The sequence below is a fragment of the Podarcis filfolensis genome (genome assembly GCF_964270895.1).
Source record: "Podarcis filfolensis genome assembly, chromosome: 6".
Classification (NCBI taxonomy): Eukaryota; Metazoa; Chordata; class Lepidosauria; order Squamata; family Lacertidae; genus Podarcis; species Podarcis filfolensis.
Window position 1 is genome coordinate 80,273,771 of NC_139609.1, and position 18,598 is coordinate 80,292,368.

At 43.7% G+C, this 18,598-nt stretch overlaps 1 protein-coding gene across 3 annotated transcripts in view; it reads right to left on the reverse strand.

Annotated features, from left to right (window-relative positions):
* The window catches only part of LOC310764623 (opsin-5-like), a 76,939-nt gene that overhangs the window by 8,301 nt on the left and 50,040 nt on the right, over positions 1 to 18,598 (reverse strand). For all 3 annotated transcript variants that reach the window (XM_083618933.1, XM_083618932.1, XM_083618931.1), the window contains exons 4-5: positions 17,164 to 17,291; positions 2,318 to 2,646 (exon numbers count right to left, since the gene is read on the reverse strand). In XM_083618933.1, coding sequence (XP_083475059.1) covers positions 2,318 to 2,646; positions 17,164 to 17,291 — 457 coding nt within the window. The remainder of the gene's footprint in view (positions 1 to 2,317; positions 2,647 to 17,163; positions 17,292 to 18,598) is intronic.

Genomic DNA, 18,598 nt, shown 5'->3' on the forward strand with positions numbered 1-18,598 from the left:
CCGTATCATGGAAGGGAATTATGCAAGTATCAGCACAATGAAGGAGGGGAGTGAGGGTTTCTCCTTTTTTAAGTGTCGCTTTCATCCAATGTGGGTAAGCGTCTTTCCAGAGGAAAGGACATAATTTTGAAAATCAACTCCTTGAACCCAGCAACCCAGTGAGTCCAATAGGAGCATAGGAAGTTGCCATTTACTGAGTCAGGCCATTGATCCATGGAGCTCAATACTTGTCTACACTGACTGGCAGGGTCTCTCCAGGATTTTAGGCAGGGGACATTCCCAGCCTTGCCTGGAGAAGCCAGGGATTGAATATCTGCATGCATAGCAGACGTTCCAACTCTGAGCTACGACCCTTCCTCGTGTATGATAAACTAGTTTGCTTTTTAATTATCTCACCTTAGAAGCAGGATACCATCAAATAGCACCAGCTGCCTGCAAAAAAAGAAAAGCAAGCCGGCAAACCGACCTCTCTCACCTCTGATGAGGAGCTATACATTGCGGCTGCAAATAATATTCTGTGCATGTGTATATTAATTGCATTAGTCTGTAATTAATGAGTTAATTAACTGAACCTGTGAATTGGTTAGTGCACTCGGCTGGATTATAAACAAGCCCTGGAGCTCCTCTTCTTTTTCAGATAAGCAGCCCTTAATCTACCGATGACAAAACGCTTGCAAATCAGGAGGGTAAGGTGTATGCACAGTTAAATTAAGTTGTCAAGTCGTGACAGACAGCCGTGCAACATGAGTGAGCAAATCATCCTGGTGTGATAGAAGAGCCCGGTTATATTTTACTTTTGCTCACTCCAGAGCATGTATCACTTCCCTGCTCCCCCACCCGCCACCATATGGCATACAGGAAATATGTGTGGGTGAAACTTTTTTTTTTTTTGGAAAAAAGTAATAATACTCTGTGCTGGAGATTCGTTATACTTTGTCCCCAAGGGGGTTCTGAAAGAACAAACTGTCGGCACAAGTAAGGACCAAAGGCTGCATTTCTACTTGTGTTGAGGATGCCATGGAAATCAGGTGCACTATTTAGAAGCAAGCAAATGGCTGCCATCGAACATTATGTGCCCATATGGAAGTTTATGCACTCTAGGTCAGGGATGGTGAACCTGGAGCACCTCCAAGTGTTGGACTTCAATTCCCGTCAGCCCCAGCCATCTCAGTCCATGGTCAGGGATGACCTGTAGTTCAACAAGATCTGGAAAGCCACAGGGTGGACTCCAACTAAAAGCTACAATTCTTGATTGTTAAACCACTCTGGGGATTGCATTTCTCTGCGGAGAACAGGGTTCTCCTAGCAACTCTCAGCACCCTCAACAAACTGCAGCTCCCAGAATTCCTTGGGAGAAGCCGGTGTTTTAAAATGTTTGGTGTGAATGTAGCCTGAGCCAGCACAAACAGCATAACCCGCAAGTGTCCCGCAAAAAAAGGGGGACATTCCATTTTCTCACACAAGAGCACGGCGGCCATTTTGGGTGCCAAAATCTTGTGCAATTTCACCTGGAAGAAAAGCGTTTTTGGGGGGCCACAATCTCATGGAGCTCCCCAAAATGTGCATTTTTGTGAGCACGGCCCTGAAAAAAGCACATCTTTCTCAGCTCTGTGATCTTGCACAGGTCACATGACTCGTGCAGGAGCTCAGACGGGAAGATGTGTGTCCTGGTTTTGGCACTCAAGTTGTTGATGGGTATGAAACAGGCACTGGCTGCCATTTCGGCATAGTCCATCAGCTTGGCAAAACTGGCTGGAAAACTCAGGAACCAAGAGGTCAAAAACTTTAAAAAAGAATGGGAAAAACTTGCAAGTTATTTAGGAGACCACTTTAAGCAGATGGAAACGTTGGCAGGATTTTGATTCCACTTGTAGTGTAACAAATACCATGGACCGTGTGGATTGATATAAAAGTTAGTGTATGGAAGAATATGCAGTTGCAAATGTTCAAAATGGGACCCCATGGAGGGGGTGAGGGGAAGTCGTGAGATTCGGAGCAATCTCTGTATATGGATATATGTTTGGATTTTTATAACTTTGTATTTGTAAAATCAAATAAAAATTATTTCCAAAAAGAGAGAGAGAGAGAGAAAGAAACAGGCACTGATTGGAAAGAGAAAGCAGTTTCTCATGCCCTGTGGATTTTCGACATGGTATTTACTGAGACCATTCAGAGGCACTGCAGGAGGTGCTGGCGACCCCAGCACAAGGGAGTTTTAAGACGTCAGGAAAAAACCTGAAGGTTACACTTACACATGGTGATGGTTATAACAATAATGCGCCCATCTATGCCTTTGTTCCCAATCTAGTTCTCTTACCTTAACGATCAGAGTGTGGACGCTGTTGGCTTTGGTCCTCGGGGACATGTGCTGCCTGACGGCTCTTCGGGACACTTTCACAGTCCAAAGGATGAGGGAGTAAGAGATGAGGATCAGGAGGCAAGGGATGATGTAGCAGAAGACAAAGAGGGCCCCGATGTAGAACTTCGTTTCTCTGGTGGACACTTTCCACTTGATGCAGCAAGCTGTCCCGTAGGGCTCTGGCCCATAGCTGCCCCAGTTGGCCAGAGGGGCCACTGCAAAGATGAGGGCGTAAACCCAGACGCAAGACAGCAGTGCCCCAGCGCATGCAGGAGAGAACTTATTGCCTATAAGGACAAACGAGAGAGACGGAAAGTGAGAGCCCATCTGCTCAGGACTTTCCCTGACAGGAGGTTTTCGTTCTTTCAAAAATGATACTGCTGAGATAATGTGCTCCCCCCCCCAATCTGCACTGTACATTTGAAGCAGCACCATACCACTTCAAACAGCCAGGGCTTCCCCAAAGGACCTTGGGACTTGTAGTTTGCTGAGGGAACTGAGAGTTGTTGGGACGCAAGCAAAGCCGTGATGAGAGGGTTTTTGATTCAGCAAAATACTTTAAAGAAGAGAAAGCAAAATGAGAAAAAGGAGAGAATTTTGGAAAAGATAAAAGAAGGGGAAAAACAATTAAGATCGAAGCCAAAATCCCAAGAGATTCTAAGAGAAATCAAATTTCATCAAACACAATATATGGAACTGATGAATCAAGAATTAGAGTGGAGAATTAAACAAATGAGACAAAAGACTTTTGAATCTGCTGATAAATGTGGTAAGTTACTGGCTTGGCAAATAAAGAAGAGACAAAAACTCAACACGGTAACAAATATAGAAGTGGAAGGAAAAAACATAAGCAACCCAGCGGAAATTAGGAATTGTTTTCAGAACTACTTTAGACAACTTTACACACAAGGGCCGCAAAAAGAAATGGACATACAACAGTTCCTCGAGGAAAATGGGCTGAAAAAGGTTTCGCATGAAAGTAAGATAATATTGAACCAGGAGATATCAGCACAAGAAATAGAAGATGCCATTCAAGGCATGACGCTGGGCAAATCCCCTGGACCGGATGGACTGACTTCCAAATACTACAAAGTTTTGAAGGAAGGGTTGATACAACCTTTGAAGGAAGTCTGCAATGAGATTATGGAAGGGAAAAGGGCACCCGATACGTGGAGAGAGGCCTACATTACACTTATACCAAAGACAGAGACTGAAAAGACCCAACTTAAAAACTACCGACCCATCTCGTTATTGAATGTGGATTACAAAATCTTTGCTGATATTTTGGCAAAAAGACTGAAGAGAGTTTTGATGGAGGAGATTCACGGGGACCAAGCGGGCTTTCTCCCAAAAAGGCACTTGTCGAACAATGTAAGGAATATAATTGACATTTTGGAAAAGCTGGAAGTGAACATAAACACTAAAGCTGTTTTGATATTTGTGGATGCCGAGAAAGCCTTTGACAACATTTCTTGGAGTTTTATGTTGAAGAACCTCCGGGGGATGGGGGTAGGCCAAGGGTTTGAAAATGGTATAGGTGCAATATACTCTGAACAGAAAGCCAAACTAATTGTAAATAATGTGGTTACAGAAGAGTTCAAGATTGAAAAAGGGACACGTCAGGGGTGCCCTATCTCCCCATTACTTTTTATATCGGTCCTGGAGGTTTTGCTTAATATGATTAGGAGGGACCAGTTGGTTAAAGGGATTCAGGTCGGAGCTAAACAATATAAACTGAGAGCATTTGCAGATGACTTAGTACTTACATTGCAAGAGCCAGAAGCTAGCACGAAAAGAGTTTTGGAAATAATCCAAGAGTTTGGTCAAATGGCAGGATTTAAATTGAATAAGTCTAAGACAAAGGTTTTGGAGAAAAATTTGACACAGATAGAAAAGGAAAGGTTCCAGAATGAGACAGGGTTGACTGTGGTTAAAAAAGTGAAATATTTGGGTATAAATATGACAGCTAAAAATGTGAATTTGTTTAAAGATAATTATGAAAAAACTTGGAGAGAAGTGAAAAAAGATTTGGAGATTTGGTCCAACTTGAAGCTTTCCTTGTTAGGCCGTATTGCAGCTATAAAGATGAATGTATTGCCAAGAATGTTGTTTTTGTTCCAAGCATTGCAAATAATTGATAAAATGGATTGTTTCAAGAGGTGGCAAAAAGACATATCTAAATTTGTCTGGCAGGGCAAAAAGCCCAGAATTAAATTTAAGATACTAACGGATTCAAAGGAAAGAGGGGGGTTTGCCCTGCCAGACTTTAAACTTTACTATGAAGCGGCAGCTTTTTGCTGGCTGAAAGAATGGCTACTTCTTGAAAACACAGACATTTTGGATTTGGAAGGTTTTAATAACATTTTTGGGTGGCATGCATATTTGTGGTACGACAAGGTTAAAGCACATAAAAGTTTTAAAAATCATATTGTCAGAAAAGCACTACTAAATGTCTGGGACAGATATAAAGACTTGCTGGAAAATAAAACTCCAAGGTGGCTGTCGCCAATGGAAGCTAAGGCAGTTAAAAAGTTAAATATGGAGTCCAAGTGGCCAAGATACTGGGAAATTTTGGAAAAGGAAGGGGACAAATTGAGACTACAGAGTTTTGAGAAATTAAAAGGGAAGGTGAGAGATTGGTTCCACTACCATCAAATTAATGAAGCGTTTAAACTGGACAGTAAAATTGGCTTCCAGGTGGAAAAATCAAAATTGGAGACAGAACTGTTAGAACCCAGTACTAAGAATTTGTCCAAAATGTACAATTTGCTGCTGAAATGGAATACACAAGATGAAACGGTTAAATCAGTCATGATTAAATGGGCTCAGGACATTGGCCATAATATTTTGTTTGCTGATTGGGAAAAGTTGTGGACCACCGGGATAAAATTTACGGCATGTAATGCCTTAAGAGAAAACATTATGAAAATGATATATAGGTGGTACATAACCCCAGTCAAGCTTGCAAAGATTTACCATGTGCCTGACAACAAATGTTGGAAATGTAAAGAAACTGAAGGTACATTTTTTCATCTTTGGTGGACTTGCCCGAAGATTAAGGCATTCTGGGAAATGATCTATAATGAACTTAAAAAGGTATTTAAATATACTTTCCCCAAGAAACCAGAGGCCTTTCTCTTGGGTATTGTCGGCCAAGGGGTGTTAAAGACGGATATAACTTTCTTTATGTATGCTACAACAGCAGCTAGAATACTCATTGCGAAGTACTGGAAGACGCAAGAACTACCCACACTGGAAGAATGGCAGATGAAGGTGATAGATTATATGGGCTTGGCAGAAATGACGAGCAGAATCCGAAACCAGGGAAGAGAAGCAGCGCAAGAAGAATGGAAAAAATTCAAGGACTATTTAAAGAAATATCATAAAGTTAACGAAAGTTAGAATGATGTTGGACTGGAAAGTAAATGGTTACTATTAGCAATGGTTAAGACAAGGAAAATAAGGAAGAATAGTCTAAATTTAAATTAAAATAAGGGAAGATTTGCTGAACAATCGATAAGAATTTGGAATACAGAAAGGGGAAGCACGAGGAAGTCGGGGAAGATAGGATATGAAATTAGGATATGAAATGATACATGTTTCTTGTTTTGTTTTTGTTTTTGTATGTTTATGTTTGTTGTATTGTGTTTATATGGAAAAATAAAAATATTTAAAAAAAAAAAAAAAAAAGAGAGTTGTTAAGAAACCCCTGCTCCCCTCTCAGAGCGACAGTTCCAGGAGCCGATTGGTTGTTAAGCCGTTCTGGGAACTGTCACTCTGCAAGATGACTAAGAGCCTCCTTTGTTAAGCACCCTTAACAAACTACAGTTCCCAAGGATCTCTGGGGAAAGCCATGACTGTTTAAAGTGGCACGGCACTGATTTAAATGTTTAGTATAGATGGGGCCTGGAATTCAGAAGCAAGGTGAGTGCAAATGGAACTAGCCATCTAAAATATGGATGGAAACTGGGCTGTCATTAAGCCTCTTGTGCCAGAATTGGTTCACTGGGTGGCGACTAAAAGTCCCTGCCTTCCAACAGCTGCCTAAGTCTCCTCCTCTCTAGGGTTTTCCCCAAGCAATCTGAGACTCAGTCTTTGCTCCTCCCGCATCATGCCTCTCCTGGTTCTGGGAGACCAGCACGGAGGGGAGCTTGTTGCAGCAGGAGGGGGACACCCTGGCTTCTTCACCAGCCTGACTTATCTCTGCCTCTTGGCCTCCCTCCTCTCCTGATTCTGGACTTCCCTCTGACACAGAATCTCCCTGCTTACTAAGCCCTGTTACCTCTTCAGCTCCCTACTTTGCCTCCTCCCAGTCTTCTCCTGCTTCATCCTCTGACCACTCATTGTCGTCCTTCCTGGCTCTGAGCCTTCTTCCCTTGGCAACTCTCCAGCTGGTTCCTTCCACCATTCCTCTGTGTCCAACCAATCCATGACACATCTGGAAGGCAACAGGTGCCCCACATCTACACTGACCGGCAGTGGCTGTCATCTGGAGTCTTTTCCAGTCCTACCTGGAGGAGCCATGGATTGAACCTGGGATTTTTGGCATGCAAAGCATATCCTCTAACACTCTGCTATGGCTCTTCCTGCAATTGTTGGAAGTTTGACTATCCTTGATCTTAGGGGGGTGGGGAAGATTCAGAGAAAACAAAGTAGGTATATGAATCATGCCCTACAGAAGTTTGATTTTGCTGAGCAAATGTCACAAAAGAAGGCCGCTGGTTTCATTATGTAGAACAAAGGAGAAAGAAGACCTTGAAGGTGCTCAGCCAACGATAGATTAAGGTCCAGCGCTTTTATTTCCCTGGCTAACAACAGGGTAACTGTTAAAGAGCAACTTCGTGTATTACACATACGTGGTTGAGACCTGTGAGCTTCAGAAGTCATTTGAAGGTTCTTGCAAATTGTTGCAGGTAGGAAGGGCAAATCAATCAAACTTGACTTCCTCCAAGGTGTTCATTGTTGGACCATAAAATAGTACCTGTGGTTATAATATGGGAGGAAGCCATTGCAATGCAGGAGGGCAGTAATTCTACACATAAAGCTGTACATGCACAGGCTCTAGGCAGAGGTTCAGATCAGCCTGCAGTACACATAAAGCTGTACATGCACAGGCTCTAGGCAGAGGTTCAGATCAGCCTGCAGAACAGCAGTGGCTAAACTTTCTTGACCCAAGGCCACCCTTGGCCAATAATCCATGGGCTGTGTGACTCTGATGGGTGTGGTCAAGACTGAGTGTGGCCGCTCCCACACTTATTTATTAATTTTTGTTGCATTTATTTGCCGCACCTTCTTCCAAGGAGCTCAGGATATCAGTAATAATACAATTAAAATTTCTAATAATAATAATAATAACTTGGGGTGGGGGGGGACAGTTTAAAACTTGCACTGTTTTCCATTACAGTCCCAGAAGAATATAACGTGGAACTTAGCTATTAGGGGAAAGTTGTGAAAATGGAATAAATAAACTGCTGAACAGATGGGAAGGAGGTGGTAGAATTCCTTGAGGTGGGGGAAAGAATGGAATGTACTAGTTAAGACTACGGGTTGGGGTGGGGATTCCATTTTTAAATGCTTCCTCTCTCTATGTGTGTATTGCTTGCTTGCAAGTAGAACAATAGTATAGTAACCAGGAGTTTAAGAGAAAAAATTGTTATTCAAGTGTTGGATCTGCCCCCCTTTTTTTTAACTTGTAGGCTGCCTTTTTTGTGGGGTGCGGGGGCTTTAAAATGGCCCCCTCGCCTCTAGTCTGACCCTCGGTAGAGCACGAAACTCTTAATCTCAGCATTGTGGGTTCCAGCCGCTCGCTGAGCAAAAGATTCCTGCATTGCAGAGGGTTGCACTAGACAACCCACATGGGCTCTTCCAACTCTATGATTCTAGGATGCTACAGGTTCTACCACCTCAGGGCCTCGCTATCAGCTCCTGCTGAATCTACAGACCAGGTCTCAGGCCAAGTATCAAGGACAAGCCTTGCCAACCAGATATATTGTCCACCAGATATATTGGACTACCGTTTCCACCATAACCCTAGTGAAGTGGTGTCCCAAACATCTGGAATGCACCAGGTTGGCAAAGGTTAGCCTAGAGAATATAATAAGGGGTTGTTTTTGGAACCAGTGGTGCACCAGGAATCATACCAAGCCCTTGGCTACCAATTGCCTGTTCTTAGGGCAAACTCACATTTAGACCCCCCCAAAAATACTGTTTGAGATTAGGCTGCTTGCATCCAAGAAGTGGTTTGTGTCATGTGCCCAACTTCTTGGTTGAACCCACCCACTCCCTTATTGGGAGTGACTATGGCTATTACGGGGTGCGGGTGGTGCTGTGGGTTAAACCACAGAGCCTAGGACTTGCCGATCAGAAGGTTGGCGGTTCGAATCCCCACAACGGGGTGAGCTCCCGTTGCTCGGTCCCTGCTCTTGCCAACCTAGCAGTTTGAAAGCACGTCAAAGTGCAAGTAGATAAATAGGTACTGCTCCGGCGGGAAGGTAAACGGCATTTCCGTGGACAGCTCTGGTTCGCCAGAAGCGGCTTAGTCATGCTGGCCACATGACCCAGAAGCTGTACACCGGCTCCCTCGGCCAATAAAGCGAGATGAGTGCCACAACCCCAGAGTCGACCACGACTCGACCTAATGATCAGGGGTCTCTTTACCTTCACCTTTATGGCTATTTTATGACTATTCTTAGTTATCAAGGATTATTTGGGTTGGGGGGGGGGAGAGGTGTTAGCAGCCCTATCCGCTTAGGAGTTGTTTTCCCCTTCCCATTCTCAGTTAGGGCCATTATTTGAAATAACTATTATTTTCCGTTTTTGTTTCTCGGAGAATTGATCTCGGGGAAACGATAACAAACGTTCCGCTGAGGGAAAAAGATTTACATTTGAAGCCCTGAGATTTATGTTGGCTCTGAATGACCTTTTCCAAAGAACTGCTGGGAGAAAATAGAGCGGGGTGGGGTGGGGGCACCACTATTTGCATTTGTGCCCTCCCTCCTCCCCCCTTTTTTTTGCAGAAAAGCCGCAGCAAACCGCCTGACAAATAGCCCTTTGAGCACGAAACTGCATATTTACACTCACATGCAGAGCTGCACTGGCAAATATTTTCAGAAGCCCTTTCAACACATTACCTTTAATGTCAGGTCTGATAGAAAGCTTCAGATGTGAGGGCTGTATTATCCTCTCAGTATGCAAGAGTAACTCCCATTTGCTTCGAGATGAGCGATCATACAGACACATCAGCGCCTGCCTCACAAAGCAATGCACACCATATTGATGCTGCCCTTGTTAACAAGGAAACATCTGCCCTTCCTTCAGACATGCTTTTTATCCGTGCCGTAATCAGAAGCAGTAAATGGACTACTTGGAGTCAAGTTGCCGTGTGGGGACAGATCAGCAGCCCATTGATCAAATTCGCATTTGCTTCCCTTTGACACTAGAGCAGAAGCAGCAGTAGCAGCTTTAGGGTATGTAGATGCTGGAAAAGAGACTATCTATCTATCTATCTATCTATCTATCTATCTATCTATCTATATCTATATCTATCTATCTATCATCTATCTATATCTATCTATCTATCTATCTATCTATCATCTATCTATCTATCTATCATCTACCATCTATCTATCTATCTATCTATCTATCTATCTATCTATCTATCTATCATCTATCTATCTATCTATCTATCATCTATCTATCATCTATATCTATCTATCTATCTATCTATCTATCATCTATCTATCTATATATCATCTATCTACCTACCTACCTATCTATCTATCTATCTATCTATCTATCTATCATCTATCATCTATCATCTATCTATCTATCTATCTATCTATCTATCTATCATCTATCTATCTATCATCTATCTACTATCTGTCATCTACCTACCAGCAATCAACCTACCTACCTACCTATCACTTATTCATCCCGTGTCTGGAGCAGAAAGCAATCCCACGAATGTGATTGGTTCTTGCTGCTGCTTTCAGTCTGCAAATGTTATGTAATTGATTATGTTATTCTCCTGCTTTGTTTGCATTGCGTTTCCTTTGCATTGGAATGAACGGGGTGGAATAATGCAACGACAATGTAATTACATATTTTACGCCATGAATTATGTGAAAAATACGCAGGTCACGTCGTTTTGCCAACCAGCGAGCCGAATGACATTGCTTTTGGTGGAAGAGGAACTGCAGCGGAAGAGAAACAGCGCTGCAAACACAGTGTTACATGGGGTGGAATGCATGGGATGAAGGTGGAATGGAAAACAATGTTCTAGTACAGCCACGTGTGCATGAACAGACACACACACTCTTAAATTCAGTTCTCCACATTTCAGCAGCAACTTGTGAAACTTCATCAGCATTTCAGTGCAATTCCCCCCCCCCCAAAAAAAAAACCACAGGACAAGCTTCAGTTAACGAATCGTATCAGCGGAGCCCTGTACAAGGACTTCCATGTGGGCAACAGGACTCTCTATCCCCCTGTGCAGCCCCTGAAATAGGCTTGAGGGGTGTCAGGAGAAGCTCCAGAACAGCACACAGGGCAGATGAGGACAAGGGAGATTGTTCCATCTGACAAGCCTGAATAGTTGCTCCAATGGAATGACTGCCTTGGCACAAAGTTGAATCCCTCCCACACATTTCCATATGCAATTTTGAGTAATATACACATTTTTGCAAGCAACTTCCCCCCAGTACACATAAAATTGATACATTAGTTTCCACTAACGTATGTATCTTTCTGTACACTTTCTCCTGATACAGTGGTACCTCTGGATGTGAACAGGATCCGTTCCGGAGCCCCGTTCGCATCCTGAAGTGAACGCAACCCACGTCTGCACGTCTGCCTCTGCGCATGCGCTTGACGTCATTTAGAGCGTCTGTGCATGCACGAGCAGTGAAATCCGTTACTTCCGGGTCGCCACAGAGCGCAACCCAAAAACGCTCAACCTGAAGCATATTCCACCCGAGGTATGACTATATGTGCATTTGCATACGCATTGGTTGGCTGGCATACTGCATTGCGAAATTTAGCGAATTTCTAAGGAGAGTTGTGTTTTGGTTGGTGCATTGGCTTGAAATTAGAATACATGGGTTTCTAATTAAAATGCAAACAAAACCAAATCCCCTTCCACATCCCTAATACATACACACTTAATATATACTACACACTTGTGTAATGTGTGTGTGTGTGTGTGTGTGTGTGCGCGCACTACAATCCTATATTGCTGGTGGACTTCAATTCCCATCATCCCTGGCCATTGGCTGTGCTGGCTGGGGTTCATTGGAGGTGAGTTCCAACCACATCTGGAGGGCCACAGGTTCCCCATCCCTGCTATATTGGTTCCAGGCCAGTTTGTTATGTTTCCCCAATGGAAAACCCAAAGCAACCTGGTAACAGTAGTTTGGAGATACCTCCGCAGGCAGTGAACAGGGCAAGTGGGCATTTGATGAATGCTGCTGTGGTAAGGAAACTCCCCTTTCCGTGCAAGGCCCCATGCAGAGGTGTATCTAGAAACAGTGTTAATCCAGCTCTTCCATTCTTCATGAGATGCAGCGTTGGACAAAGTGAAAGCTTAAGTTGTAATAAATTACCTGCAGGAAATTGGTAAGGCTTCCAGACTGAGCAACGGTGAGGACGAGTAGTAAAGAGTAGAAGTTAAATACAACAAAGGAATAGGCTGGAAATTATACTGGGGTGAAGACGCTAGCCAATGGACATAAAAGCGGTCCATATATTTTATATTATTTTACTTTCAATCATTTTTACTGCTCATGTTTGGCATCAAAGTTCCATTTGTACATTTGGTAAAAACACTTTTTTAAAAAACCAACGTGGAGAAAGATTTTGCAAAGTGACAGAAGGGCAGCTTATTTTTTTTTTTAAATGTAAAATAAAATGTTTGTCTTATCAGAATTCCCCTCCTCTAAAAGGCAGTTTGTGCTAGGCAAGCTGGATTTTTCTGAGCGCTCCCTTGCCTCCCTTGCTTAAATCCTAAACTCTCTGATCTTCTAAAGGCTTAATTTTAAAAAACAACAACAACAACCTTCAGACATATGCAAGGCTAACATTTCTTTGAAACCAAGCAATTAAAGATATGCTGAGATTAGTCGTTTCCTAGTGGGGAAATGCAGTAGTGCATTAGAGGAAAGATAAGATTGTGAGGCGGTGGAACCATAGTCCTTGGGAAAACAGAAGCCGTAATCGCAGAGGGGAGGCAAAGCTGCTTGTTGGCTGAAGCTTAGTAGCTAAAGGTAGCCTTTATCTTTCTTCCACCTTCTCCAGTAATCTGTCCAACTAAGAAGAGATGTCCATTGAGCTCTGTGTTGGCTGCACACAAAGCCCATGGGCCTCAATGTATGGGGGGAGGAGGAATCTATAAATGGTATACCCTCCAAGTGTCCCGATTTTCAAGGGACAGTCCCGGAATTACGAAAGCCACCCCAGGTTCTGATTTGATCCCAGAAGGTCCTTATTTCCTCCGCCAGTGCTCCCACTGTTGAGCTGGGGAAGGAGGACGACAGCGGTGGCTGCAAAGGCACATCCCGTTGCCTCTCCATGGCCGCCACTGCCAGCCTCCTCCCTTGGGCAGCTTGTAATGGCTGATGGAGAGCAGGCAAGGAGGAAGAGAGGCCACCACCGCCAAGGCCCTGCCCCACATGATGAGGGACAGGCAGAAGGCAGGACCACCCTGGGCAGCAAGGAAGGAGGAGCAGAGTGGAGTGCAAGGAGTCTTGATATATTTATTTCTAATGTTTGTGTGTCTACGTCAAATCTTGCCCTGTTCTAAAATTTATTTATTGGTATGTGTTTTTCTTTTTGTAAATCTACTGAAGAATAAAATAAAAGAAGGATTATGGGGGGTTTTCAGGACAGTAGAGGGTGCATGTGCTGTGTAGTTTTGGTGGCAATCGCCCCTTTTCTGATTGGAAATGCTCTGCAGTGCCGGGACGACGACAAAAAAATGGGGTTTGAGGAGGGTCAGTTGTGAGGAGTGAGAAATGTCCATGTTTTCACCTGAGGAATGGTGGAGAGTATGGAATGGCAGTAACATGCGCCATCTTTTGTATGGACCTTCCTATTTCCTCTGCGAACAGAGCTGTCAGTAAAAGCATTTAGCATCTCTAATAGCAGCTTGGATGTGGCTGGATTTCAACTTTTGGGGGAGAATCTGGGTTGGAAGAGGAAACAGGCCGCATGTTTGGAGGAGCTGGAGGAGCTGGGAGGAGAAAGAAGGTGCTGCTACTGATCCCTTGCGCTGCAATCTCTGGGCCCCTTCAGACTGATGTGATGTTGCCGGCGCATTCTGCCATGCGCTTGTGACAAAATAATAACAGTGCATTAGCGGTGGATTTATTCTGCTTTCATGGGGTGCATTCAGACGTAGAGAACATTGCATTAGTTTTCCTGATTATGAGGCTACTGCTTCTCTGCAGTTTTCTAATGTTCCTTTCACACTGCAGTACCTGTTGAATTACCAAACTGTGAGTTTTTGACTGAAATACAAGCAGGTCGTGCTAAATTTCGTTCACACAAAGTGGGCATGGAGTGGCATGACAAGAAATGTCCTACAGCCACACACACACACACACACACACACACACACACACACATTTTACTGGTTTTCAGATGAAACAGAGCTAAGAAAAGGCCTGATTTTTATTTACATTTTATATTTTGTTTGTTGTTTGGTACCCAAAGCCTACATGGTGGCACACAGATGCTGCCAACAAATACAGTGGTACCTTGGTTTAAGAACAGCTTAGTTTGTGAACAACTTGGTTTAAGAACACTGCAAACCCGGAAGTAGGTGTTTTGATTTGTGAACTTTGCCTTGGAATAAGAACATGTTTCGCTTCCTGTTGAGTGTGTTGCATTTGTAAACTGAGTCCCCCACTGCTATGGGAAAGCACATCTTGGTTTAAGAACGCTTTGGTTTAAGAACTGACTTCTGGAATGGATTAAGTTCGTAAACTAAGGTACCACTGTAAATGAATAAAAAGCACCAGCCTGGTGGCCTCCAGATGTTTTGGACTACAACTCCCAACAACCCCAGACCAATAGGGCCAATGGCAAGGGATGATAGGACATGTAGTCCAAAAAATCGGGTGAACTCCAGGTTGGGGGGAGCTGGGCTAAGGGCTAGAATAACCCCACACTGCCCAAAAGGAAGCTTTTTCGTTTTCTTTTGCTTGCTAAGAGAGAAAATGCACTTCTCGGCTGGGTTTAGGGAAGGACGGACCTGTCAATTTCACTTCTTATTTTACACATTTCTGCGAGCAGTTTCCCCCCATATAATGCATATCCGCATGCTGATTTCACCATTTATATGCACACTTTATGCTAGTATACACATTTCTGCACACATTGCTTGGCTGGAGAACTGCACTGGAAAATTTGGAGAAGTGCAAATTTGAAAGAACGACTGTACCTTGGTTCTTGTACTGTTTTGGAAAGTGTGAATTACATCAAGTTCACCTTTAAACAAGAACTGAATCTAATTCTTCTCCCATGCCTAGTTAGGCCAAAGCAGCACTTATGTACTATCTGGTTCAGCTGTGCATATTACACTGATCCAGTCTCATCGGCACTTGCTACCAATGAGTTTCCAGTCCCAGGTTTGGGTTTTGACCTATAAAGCCTTAAACAGCTCAGGACCGCAAAACCTCAAGGACTGCCTCTCTTCATATGAGCCCACTTGGACCCTGAGACCATCATCTGAAGCCCTTCGTTGTGTGCCTCCTCCATGAGAGGTCCAGAGAGCGGCAACACGGGAACGGGTCTTTTCTGCAGTGGCTTCCTGTTTGTAGAATGCTCTCCCCAGGGAATCTTGCCTGGTGCCTTCACTATGCATCTTTAGATGCTGGACAAATATGTTTCTCTTTAACCAGGCCTTGGGCTGATTGACATCTGATCCTCTTTTAAAATGTGTTGTGGAATTGGAGGATGATTGGGTTGTCTTTGTTTATGTTTTTATTATGCATTCTGTGTATGTGTGTGTGTGTACTGGTCATGCTGTGCGGATGCCTGATGATCGTCTTCCAAAGCAACTACTCTATTCCGAACTTAAAAATGGGAAGCGTAATGCTGATCAACAAAAGAGGTTTGAAGACTGTCTCAAGGCAAATCTAAAAAAATGTAGTACAGTGGTACCTCGGGTTACATACGCTTCAGGTTACAGACTCCACTAACCCAGAAATAGTACCTCGGGTTAAGAACTTTGCTTCAGGATGAGAACAGAAATCATGCTCCAGCGGTGCAGCGGCAGCAGGAGGCCCCATTAGCTAAAGTGGTGCTTCAGGTTAAGAACAGTTTCAGCTTAAGAACAGACCTCCAGAATGAATTAAGTATTTAACCCGAGGTACCACTGTATAAACACTGACAACTGGGAAACACTGGCCTGTGTGCGCTCCAGTTGGAGAACAGCCTTTTCCAAAGGTGTCATGGGCTCTGAAGACACTCGAACTCAGGACGCAAGGGAGAAATGTGCTAAGAGGAAGGCACGCTTGGCAAATCCATACCGTGATCAACTCCCGCCTGGAAACCAATGTCCCCACTGTGGAAGGACATGTGGATCCAGAATTGGCCTCCACAGTCACTTACAGACTCATTGTTAAAACCGTGTTTATGGAAGACAATCTTACTCTGCTACGAGTGATCACCAAAGAAGAAGAAGAAAGATAGTAATTTTATGTTGTGAACCGTCCTGAGATCTAAGGGTATAGGATGGTACACAAATTTAATGAAGAGAGAGAGAGAGTTGTGTTTCTGCATGTGCTGTCGGGGTGTGTATGGATTTGCATTGAGTGTTATACATGTTCGAAGGCCACCTTTGCTACAAACACCAATTGCATACAGCTGCAAATAAAACATTTTAAGTGTGTTTTAAGCGCAATATACAATGTGACGCTAGATGGCGACGGGGAGCCTTATGGAAAATTCAATCTATTTTTAAATATGCTTTTAAAAAAAAGCATTTTCAGAACTTTTTTTATATGTGTGTAGATTCCACCCCAGTCTACAGAACAAGACGAATAAAAAGAAAAAAACAACCCCAAAAAGGAAAGAAAGAAGATAACTATAAGGCCCTTTATCATATTTATATTATGCATATCCTATCATTTATCCACACAGAGAGAAGTAGACCCTCCCAGCGGCCACCTGAGAGCCTACTTCTTCTCCAAGTCTCTCACCATGGGAGACTCTTTCTACCCATTCAACCTTGAATGCCCCTCTTGGGCTGAAAAGGATTAGCCAACCCTGCTTTATGCTTTCAGATTATGCGATTCTGTCATCAAAATGCTAATTTGCGTGAGCAATTTTTATTTGCCTCTTTCACCATCGCGAGCATTTATGTCCTGCTTTACTGATGTACCAAAAGGTTCTGAATTGTCTGAGTGCAGGAAGGAGACAAATAATAATATGCCCCCATGACTGGCAGCGGTGAAAAATAAGTTGTCTCCCTCCACAATCATATATCTTAGGACTTAGAAGTTGGACACAAAATAGCAGACAGGCTGGTGATTAATCTACATATGCAAATGAAAAGGGGAAAATGGGTAGCTGCTGTATTATTTTTTTGTGCTAATTACTGCAATTTCAAACCTTTGATGAATAGGCTCCCTAATGGACAGTTCTCCTAGGAGAGATGTTGCTAAGAGATTCACGACTTTCCTAACCCTGTGAAAGAGTTGCCAAGCCCTGGGATGGGGAGGGAGGAGAGGAGAGAGAGGAACAGAACAGAGACAGAGACGCTCAGCAAGAGGGAGGATGTTTACGTTGTGTACCCCAGCACCTACCATACGCTGGATAACAGACTTTCATACAGCAAACGGTACTCAGGGCTGTCAGGCTGGTAAGACTGCACAGGCCAAAGAGAACTCCACAAAAGGCATAGAAAGTGCACATAGCATGGTTGAACAGCCACCTGGAAGGGAGAGATAACTAGGGGAAATAAATGATTTTCCCACAAGGCCTTGTGTCCCAGGCAACCCAGTCACAGAAAGAGATGCTTGAGCATCACTGGTACAAGCAGGACTTTGCACAGTGGCCAATAACAATGATAAAAAAGCATCCTAATCACAGAACCGTGTGTGCTCCATGAGATACCCATCCAGCCATCCCGCAACAGGAAACGTTGAATTCCGCAACCTGTGTAAAATCAATATTCAACATACAGTCACTTGTTCTTTTCTTGTAATTTCGAAAACATAGAATCAATGATTGCAACTTTGCAAATTTGCACACAAATTATGCAAACGGAACAGCTTTTGCGTGATTTAGGCTTCAGTTTGAACCCCGGTTATCTGAGAGTAAGTCACCTCAAATTCAGTAGGACCTACTTCTGAGTAGACTTGGTTAGGATTGCTGATCCTGCCAGCAATCTGTTTCTGCTGGGCAGGGAGAGCTATGGTGCCAAGGCAACAGAACGCCACCACCAGTCCTCTGACACGAGCCATGTATCGTCCATGCAGTTTTACCCACAAGGATTAGAAATTTGGTTTTACTTCAGAATGAAAGCCAAGATGGCCAGGATGCAGCTTTTCTGAACTTTGGCTGGATTTTGCACAGCACTTCCTAAGCACAACAAGCAAAAACCAAACACCTCTTGTCATCAGAAAGTTCCAAAATGCAGAAAATTTCTAGGTGTGGCGGTGTTCAAGCAGTGGTGGGGTCAGAGCTGAACTTTCTTAAACATGGCAGATGGTTCAGATGACCCACTTAGATTCAAGAAACGTACGGCTGGATCCAGTTGTTAGCAGAGTGGTCTTACGAATCATTCCAAAGGGTGGAAAGTGGGTCAAACTATGCCACGAAAACTCCAGAAGGGTCCAGTTTGGACTTTGGCTCCAGTGTGTAAAGGCTTTGCCCCTACAGCCTTCCCAAAGTTGCTTATCAACTGCAGAGGGGGAAATATGCAGGCTTAAGAACAGAAATCCATTTTGTGGTTGATAGTACTTTTGGGGTAGGAAATGCAAATGGGGGGGAAATAGCTAACCCCCTTTTATGCCCTACAGCACCTACCCAAATTGCCCCCCACCTGCTTTTCAAGAATGAAAAAGATGCTGGGAGCTTCAAACATGGAGCTCTCACGCCAAATGTAGTTTGGCCCTGATGCAACATCATCACTGAAGCTAAGCAAAAGAGAAACCTGATCGTTGCTTGGAGAGGAAGGGCTGTAGCTCAGTGGTACAGACTCTGCTTCACACGCAGAAAGTCACAGGTTCAATCCCT